At 46.1% G+C, this 9,594-nt stretch overlaps 1 protein-coding gene across 1 annotated transcript; it reads right to left on the minus strand.

The window, feature by feature from the left end:
* Positions 1-337: 337 nt before the first annotated feature.
* Positions 338-9,004, minus strand: LOC122430846 (pregnancy-associated glycoprotein 1-like). Its single transcript, XM_043451737.1, has 9 exons — positions 8,904-9,004; positions 7,676-7,826; positions 6,579-6,696; positions 6,361-6,479; positions 4,969-5,162; positions 4,032-4,148; positions 2,359-2,500; positions 2,173-2,271; positions 338-487 (listed from the first exon to the last, which is right to left on the minus strand). Exons 1-9 carry the CDS (start codon positions 9,002-9,004, stop codon positions 338-340), a joined length of 1,191 nt encoding a protein of 396 aa, XP_043307672.1.
* Between the last annotated feature and the right edge of the window lie 590 nt (positions 9,005-9,594).

Consider the following 9,594-nt stretch of genomic DNA (forward strand, 5'->3'; position numbering starts at 1 on the left):
CTTGGGTCCAGTCACTGAGATCTTTGTATTTGCTCTGATTCTTGTGTCCTGGATTCCCAGAATCATTTCAATGAGTCTCCCTTCTCCTTGAAGCCAGTTGGAGTTGGGCTCCTCTCAATTTTGATTCAGACTAGGTTCTAGATCCTTCACTCCCAGACACAAACAGAGGCACCCATTTGTTCCAGCACCATTACGAGTGAAATCCTTTATTCTTTACTGAGAATAGGGTGTGCAGACCACCAAATACAGTTCACCAGCATCCTGGGCAGGAGTGCCCTAAGTGTAAGTGAGTGTGTGTTAGGAGTGTCCTTACTCATTCCTGAATCACTCCAAGCATTTACACTGCCTGTGCCAGGCCAATCCTGTCATTTCCTCGATCATAAACCGAGAAGTACTGCCTCAGGAAGACGTCACCCAGGGTCCAGGTCTCTGTAGATTCACTTACTGGGTTCTCTCTAATGCCGATATAGCAGTCGCCGCTAGAATCCTGGGGGAGTCAGAGACACACACCCGTCAGCCTGAGCCCTTATGTGTGACTCCCACAAATATCCAGACCCAGCACAATTCTTGGATTTATTTCCCTATTTTGGTAAGTATCAAGTGGTTTTATGAGCAGCAGGGGATGTGAGAGTTCATCCAAAACCAAAAAGGGCCCATACATGTGGCTGCCATGAGGAAGAGTGTGGTGAGTGGATGACTGGGATTTCGGGAAACAGTGAAATGATAAACAACAAAGTCCTACTGTAGGAACTATATTCAATATCCAGTGATAAACCACTTCAAAAGAATAAGAAAAACAATATATATTTTTATGTGTATAACTGAGTCACATTGCTGTGCAGCAGAACATAAGGCAACACTGAAGATCAGCCACACTTCAATACAATTTTTAGAAAAGAACAATAGTGGCCCCTGGGTCTCCTCACTCCCTATTTCTTTCCTTCTGACACCTGCTTGTTGTTTTGTCTACAGAGAATGCAGGTTCTCCTCCAGCATGCCCACAATCCAAACTTTATTAAAAAACTTTATTTTGTATTGGAGTTAGTTGATTCACAATATTCTGAGTTTCAGGTGAATAGTAAACACACTCAATTGTATGTACCTATGTATCCTGGTCCCGAAGATACCCCTCCCATCCAGGCTGTCATATAACTGAGCAGATTTCCCTGTGCTACACAGTAACTCACTGTTGGTTATCCATCTTAAATATAGCAGTGCCCACAACACGTTCTTGAAGACTTAACTCAGGAACTCTGGGAAACATTCAGCCCATACTCACCCTCTTTGGCCACTCCAGGCTTGATTGGGTAACTTACTCTGGTTCCCCATTCCCACCAGTCAGTCCGTAGACATCATCAACCATAGTAAGTGCCCAGTGCCCCAGTGCAGAGCACCTTGGGATGCCATTTGCATGGAGTCCAGTGCAGTGTTGCCTAGAACCAAGCAACCCTCCATATGGCTCCATGAGTTTGTGGTTTTAGAATTGCTGAAATTCCCTCTGTTCCTCAAAGCCTTCTTTGAGCCCATCAGCCTGCTATGTACTCCCACAGGGAGCTGACATGAAGCCTCCACCCTGTGCCGGGGTGAGCAGTCACTGTGCACCCTTTATTAACCTTAGTATCCAACATCCCCATAGAGGGGTCGGGTACCCCAATTCACAAAGGGGGAACCTGGCCAAAGCAAGGGGAAGAAGCAGCCAAGATCTAGGCTGACCATGTAATTTGTCATCCAAAGCAGGAAAACTTTGAGAAGGGAAGGGAGACTGTTAATTTATGATGGGACATCACACTGGGATTGTCCCAAGCCATTCTCCTTGTAACATGGCCTATTTCAGGGACTGCTAGGGCTGACTTTTGTGTTCATGCACCTAAGGGTTCAGATTGAACTGAAGCTCTCTGAGGACTGAGGGCCTCAGTGTTCCCCTCGCCTTGTGACTCCCACCATGCCAGCATGGTGTGGCGTCTCCACATTTATTTCAGGATGATCAGTGTCCCAGACGGCCCTTTACTCTCAAGTAGTTGGTTCTGTGGGAGGCACTGGCCCAGCCCTAAGGCTCAGTAGCATCTGCAAATGGTGTGACATGGCCTGCAGATGGCGCCCTCTTCCCAGCAGCAGCCCAGGGGATCCTGCAAGCTCCAGTTTGAGAACCAACCCACAGTATTGTCCCCTCACCTTGATGGTGTAGGTTTGAGCTGGCAGTGGGTAGTTGATGCCGTTGATGGTGAAGTCAATAGAGGGCAGGGTATTGACTGCAGAACATGAAATGTAGTGCTGTTAGAGAGAGAGTGAGAGAGGTTAGCCCTGGAGATCATTGTTGCGTGTGGAGACAGGGAGTAACCCTGGGGCATGACCTTTCACCTTGGAACCCCGTGGCGTGGCACCGATGAGCGTCAGGGTGTTATTGACCAGACTTCTTGGGCCTTGGATCAGTGATGCCCCAGTGTCCATAAGGGCCTCACAGCCGCTAAAACAAGCAATTGTCTGTCTGTTCATGGAGATGCTGAGAGACAGTAGAAGAAAATGGGCATCAAGGTCACTATGAGTCTCCCCATAGCTGCCCCCTTCCCGATTGTCTCCTAAACCACCCTTTGTCTCTTGCCCTGACTCTCTTCATCTGCTCTCGACACGGCACCTCCCTTGACATCCTTGAATGCAGTACTTGAATACACCAGGATCTTTCATACCTTGACACAAGCTGGTCTTCCTTCCTAGAAGACTCCCCTCCCCTTTGATCAGCAAATTTCTTTTCACCTTCCCCATTCCAGCTTAATTGTATTGTTTTCAAGGAAGACTTTCCCCTGGTGTTTATCAGTCTCCCTTCTTGACACTCTCTGTAGAGCCTTCCTCATGTCTAGCATGTACCAAAGTCACAATTCACTATTTGTCTGTGTCATTTCTGTGCGTCTGATTTCTTAGATGTGAGGGCAAGTTTTATTCTCATTGCCTCCTTAAAGTGCCTGGCACACAGTGGATGCCCAATGTTTGTCTGTTCAATGAGTGAATGAAGACTGTGAAAATAATGAGAGACATCCAGAGAGCTGTATCTGGTGGGGAGGAAATAATTGGTCAAACACAGAGTGAAGATGGAGATTCGCAGGGGTAGCAGATTCTCATAGTAGGGAGAAAGAGGGGCTCCTCTGGGAGAGGGTGTCTCCCAGCACTGCTCCTACAACCAGCTCAGACCCTGAGACCGTGGCCAGGAAATACATGACTAGCCCACGGAAACTCCAAAGGACATGTCAGCTTTTGCCTGAGGGTATCACACAGAATCCTATCAGTTATTGCCTCTTGTCCTCAGGTCACTCCTGGATCCCACCTTTCTGATTCTTTCAGCTATAGCCCCTGCCCCACTCTGTGCCCAGGGATGCAGGGTGTCATTTTTGTTAGTTGCTTTCACATCTTAAGACTGCAGCCAACCTCTTTCGACTGCTGGGTAGCTTCTTCATAAGGAGACCAGTTTTCCCCATTTTCTCAAGACTTTCCCTGTTTGTAAACTGACATTTATTTCTACTGAGAACTTCCTTGGTCCTAAGTATACCTGGACATTTTGTCATCTTATAATGCTGTCCATGCTAGTAAAATCCTCCCTGATCCTGTTTACCACACTGCAGAGTCCTCTGACCATGCTCCCTGCCTCACAGGGCAGTGGGTGCAACACTCTCTCAGCTGCACAGACTTCTCTGGACCCTTTGAGGACCCTGCTCTGAGCCCTGGTCAGGAGGCCTGGGGATTATGAACCCATGGGCTGTTTGTGTATCTATTTGCTTGTGTGTTTGTTTGTATGTGTCTCTGTGTGTACTTCTGTGTTTCTGATGAGCTATGCAATTCTTGCATGTTTTTATGTGTCTCTTTGTATGTTTATATGTGTCTGTTTGTTTTTTACATGTGTCTGTGTGTCTGTCTCTGTCATTGTGGGTGGTGTATATGTCTCTGTGACTGTTTGTCTGAGAATGCATTTGTGAGTGTCTGCCTGTGTCCATGTACAGTAGTGGGAGCCTCCCTTGGGTTGAACCTCAGAAAGAAAGGCTTACCGGTCCATGTGTACACGCCAGGTGCGCGCTTGGATCAATGGTACCCAGTTGAGCGTTCCCTGGTAGTAGGATTTATCCACCCCACCAAACATCACCACACTGCCGTCTGGCTTGCTTCTGTAGAGAGAAGACAGCAAGGGGATCCTTGGAGGATGGTAACAACAACACTGTCTGAGAGCTGTGCTTGTCTACCCATCAAGGCCCTAATAAGGTCCTCATCAACAGATGCAGAAATCGAGGCTAGGAGCAATTGAGAACCAGACTGAGGTAGGTTACTGGCTAATGAGTGGCACAGAGGAGTTTAGAAGCTGAGTCACCTTGCTGGGCTCCACCCACTATATCTTCTGAAGATGCCCTTTACCTCCTGTGACATGAGTGCTCAGACACCCTCAGAGGACAGGGTGCTGAAGCATTTTGTCTCTCCTCTTATCCACTTTGTCATTTTTCAGCAAAATCAAGGCCTGGGAGTGCTAAGGGTATGGTTTCAGGTCACCCAGATTTGGCTCCACTGGCCTGTGACCTCCCACATTTTCCTTTTTCACTGGCTATTGCAAATTGAGTAGCTGGTCCTGGGCTCACAGTGAAATGCTAATGAGGAAGGAAAACTACCCAACATCTTTCTCCTTTCTTATCCAATACATAAGCAAATCCTAATGCCTTTCCCTCCAACTTGTTTCCTCTTGCCTTCCATTAGTCTTTCTCCTCACTCATCCCCCTAGACCAGGTTACTGATCTGGAGCCCAGGAACAGGGTTATGTTCCAATAAAATGTTATTTATAAAAGCCAATGGTGAAGCCAGGAAGGGCCTTGGGGCCATAGTTATCTTGGATTAGATTATCTCTCAGGATACTTCTTTATAAAATGTTCTATTAATTTCCTACAACTGAAAGCATATTTCAGCTAATTTGGAGAAACGGATTGTCCATCTCAGACTTACTTGCTCAAGTAGAAGGCAAAGACAGGCTCAGAAATGGCACCTTGATTCTTCAGGTTGTCAAAGATGGGGATGCCTCCCAGGAAAGACATGTTGGGGTAGCTCAAGCCCAAGACGCCATCAAAAGGTAATTCCTCAAACTCGCTTAGCTCCAAGCTTAGACCGAATCGCTGGTCAATACTTACAAGGTCTCCAATCTGTGGGAGAGAAGAGTGATCCCACTTACAGATATGTGAATTGGGGCTAGGACTTGGCTGGGGTGCATTGCCAGTAGATCCTCAGAGAAGAATTGAGTCTGGGCTGTGTCTTCGGTGGACCTCAGACATTAGACTAAGCTGGGAGAGGAATTTTGTGTTCCATTTGAGAGAGGCTGTGAATTTTAAAACATCTGCCCCTCTGAAAAACACCACTTTGGTGTCAAATTGGCCTCGTGACTTCTGTACAGGTGGGGCAACCAAGAGTCAGACCAGGTCCCATCGGTGCCCCATTGTGGACAAAATGAACCGAGAGAAAGGTAGCCTTCACTTTGGCATCACTTTGACCTAATGAGAGGAATGGATTGCATTCTCTGTAAGGTACTGTGGATTCTGCATCTGTCCATGAAGACAGAAGCCAAAAACACAATCTTGCTTGCAGGTATCCATAAAATTCCTGCCTGGGGATTCACTTTTGGGGATAAGTGTGTCTTTGTGTGAGTGTGTATGGGAGAGAAAGAGAGAGGGGGGAACTACTCAAATACTTTGGGGGAGGCAGGCCATAAGTTTTGTTGGACTCTCAAAGGCCCTCTAGAGTGAGAACTCATTTATCAGCCCCCTAACTTCTCAGGCCTCCAGTTTCCCAGTCTGGATACCTGAAGCCCTTGACTGCCCCGAGGGTCCCCAGATCAGTTTTATCCTGTCCCCAAACACCCCACAGCAACTGCAGTCCTGAAAAGCCAGCCGAGCTCCACAGTTTACCACATGTGTTTCCTCAGCAAGGCCCTTGATGTCTGTACCTCAGTTTTCTCATATGTCTCATGAGGTAATCAGAGTAACTGCTGTGTGGGGTTGTTGTAGAACTAAACTAGTTATCACCTGAAAGTGCCTGGAACAGTCTGTGAATATAAAAGTGGGTGCCTTTTCCTCCCTCTTCTCATTCCCAGCAAAATGAACCTTGAACTGCTCATGGGCAGAGAAGCTGCAAGTCCCCATCTCAAGCCACTCTCTGGGTTAGCTAATCTGAGTGCTCATGTGTCACCAGGGGCACTGCCTACCCAGGGACAGGATCCTGTGGGTAAGATGGCTAATATCTATGGGACTTAGGCCGGAAAGGGTCCTGCCAGATGGTCCTGCATCTGTTTTGCAAGCAGTGGTCACCCCACAGCCAGTCCTGACTTAGCATTTGTTACACTGTTACCCGAACGGTGTCACGACCAAGAAATCCCTGCATCCTCCCAGAACCGTATACAATGTTGAAGGTCTTTGTGATAAGCCGGAAGGTGGAAGACCGAAGATGATTGAACATAACGTGTGAGGCTGCAGACACAAGAGATAAGTGTCATCAGGTGCCAAGGGTGCAAAACAGGGTGGCAGGGCAAGAGAATGATGATCTGGGTGCAGGGTGTCTGTACTCACCAAGGGTTGGGCTGATGCAGAAGATGGAGGGCACCCACAAGTCAGCTGATACTGTGTCAAAGGCAACCTGGAATTCCTGAGGGGGTGTTCCAATGGTGATGTTACCCACATAGACCATCTACAGGGAAAAGGAGGGAGTGGGTTAGTGCAGAACTGGCTACCCTCTATTCCCACACTCATGCCTCCCTCTGGATGTCACATATCTCTTGAGATCACTTTCTAACCACCGTGCAGCTCACTGACTTTGGTCACAGAGGTTCCTGCATTTGATATATTTTTCCTGTGCTACATGGTATGCAGGATACTGACTTTATGACCAGGTGTTGAAGTGGTACCTCCTGCACTGGAAGCACAGAGGCATAACCACTGGGCCTCCAGGACCACTGGACACCCAGGGAAGTCCTGGTGCCTTCATTTGAGAAGCTCTGTAGTCTCTTCAAACCCAGCCTTAGCACCCCCTTCTCCAGGAGGTCCTTCTTGATCAACCTCAGCCACTCCATCTAAACTCAGACCACATTCAATCAATACCACACAGGTGACCCTTTCATTTAACATGTATTTACTAATATGCCTATCTCTCAGGCTGGCATGAGTATTCTTGAAGACAAAATAAGCCCTTTTTCCAATCTAAAAACAGTAACCACAGTGTTAGATACTCATGGCCTTACACGGAATACGGGTTCAGTAACATTTTACGGCTCTGGTTCTTGCTGCTGTGTGAACTGAATTCCTCTGCCTGGTCATTCACAATTGATTTGCCGTTGGTTCTACCATGTGATCAGTGATGGTTCACTCTTCATCTGTAACTTACTGACTCACTTATTTCAGAAGGAACAATCTCCCTCAAACTAATGACACATCTTTGACACAGAAATGGATATTTACCTGCCACCTGGTAATTGCCATGCCCAGTCACAAAGACCAACAGTTGAGGATGAGAGTGTGTTCTCCTCTTGGTGGGGTACCTGTTTTCCAGTGTTTCTACCTCCTGCAGGAACCCCAACTCCAACATCCCACCTGGCACCTCCAGATGAGCCCCGGTTCTAGGCTAGAGCACCAGGGGGCGCTGTGAAGCACCATCCTCCCAAAATACTCACATCCTGGATGTTTCTCAGGGGGTGAGTAGTTATATTTGAGCCAGGAGAAGATGTCAGGTACAGACTGTAAGCATGTTCCTTCAGGAAATTGTTCGGCATTTTTTTTTCACTGCGGGTTTTTCTCATGATCTGCACTCTCGTTAGAGGTATTCTTTACCGAGCATTTGACAAAGAAAACAAAGAAGCTACAATTAGCCGTCATTGTTAAGATAAAACTGTTGTTGTAATGGCCCTGTGTATTTTCTAATCATTTCTATGAGGCACATTATTATCAGAATTTTATGCATTTACAATAGGAAAGACATAGGTGTGATTACAGGTTCTGTTCTGCAATCTGGGATAAGCCATATGACCATGTGGTGTCTCAATCTCCCCCTTGGTAAAATGGTAGAATGTAACAAAACAAACTATCTCCAAATAGAATATCTTGGAGATAGTGAAGTGATGGATATAAGGTACCTGATAAATAGGAAGTCTCAACAATGACAGGCATTAGCATTGCTGTTGCCATCCCACTGTATCCTTCTCATAGAACCTCAAGGAAGGAGGTATAAGGGGGACTCTTATGCCCTTTAACAAGGGAGCAATTTGAAATGCAGGAGGTTACTGAGTTGGCTGTGGTCACAATGCTTGTCAGATATAAAACTGTATATAAATCAGTGTATTTATCTCCAAGTTGAAAGAGAAGAGGGAGTTGAAAGAAGAATCCAGGAGATAGGGAATAAGTAAGGGAAATTCAGAGGCTTGAGAAGGAAGGATGAGTCAAATGAAAAAATTAATTGAAAACAACACAGAGAGAAATGTACTCACAGAGACTTCCAAAGAGATGGAGAGGAAAATGATAGTGATAGAGAGATGCAGACATAGTCATATACACACTGAAGTAGACAGGGAACAAAGAGGACTTGTTGAATAAAATGTAGAAAAGTGCCATTCCACAGGACCACACCTACATCTGCATAGACTGTACACTGAACAGCTGTAAGGAGTTGCACTTTCAATAGGTCATGACTGGACCCCAAGAGTTGTGCAGCCATGCAAATCTACACCAAGACCCTTGGGATCCACAGTTCCTAAAGCAAGGTACTTATCAATAAGTAAGGGTAGAATTTCAAGACTGTCAGGGAAATATTCCATTCCCATCTAAACCTGATGGGTGGAAGAATAATCAGATGAAAAGAAAAATACGAGAAAGCAAGATGACACATATTACAGTCCCCATACTTACTTGACTATGCACTCTGAGAAGGCCACCAGCCCGAGGAGCACAAACCACTTCATGCTTCTTTCCTGGCTCCAAGTACTCAGGGATGTTTGGGTTCTGAGCATGCAGTGGTGACCATGAGCCCCTAGTTATATATGCTCTGACCTACCCTAGTTTTCCCCTTTATGCCACTAGTAGATCTGATAAAAATACAAAGCTTTTGATAAAATCTTTACCTTCCTCAGTGTCCCTGGTGAATGGACTTTGAAACTTCTCAAAATACAGATAATTGAACTGTAATCTCTTCCTTGAATCTTGGCTGGAAAATCTACCTGATCTGCGTGGACATCTAAGAAGATGGAGAACCTTGCCTACTTGTAGGAAAAAAAAAAAAAAAACCTGCTAAGAACATCATGAAAATGGTAACTAGGGGCCATACTCGACATTAATGGTTTCATGTCATCTTCCTAGCCATTTCATGAGATATGCATTGCTGTCTTCATTGGAGAGGAGATTGCTAGGAGGATAAGTTTTCAGACAGCAAAGTGAAGACTTCAGGGACAGCCCAGGGACCTACAACTGGCCTTATGTAGTGGGTCTAATGGCAGAGATCAGGGGCACCTGTGATGTCAGTCTGCATCAAAGATTTAGGGCAGAGTTGTACTTCAATTCCATGGGTTTCAGTATCATAAAAAATGTCATATGCATCCACAAG

Source organism: Cervus canadensis, chromosome 29, assembly GCF_019320065.1.
Source record: "Cervus canadensis isolate Bull #8, Minnesota chromosome 29, ASM1932006v1, whole genome shotgun sequence".
Lineage (NCBI taxonomy): Eukaryota > Metazoa > Chordata > Mammalia > Artiodactyla > Cervidae > Cervus > Cervus canadensis.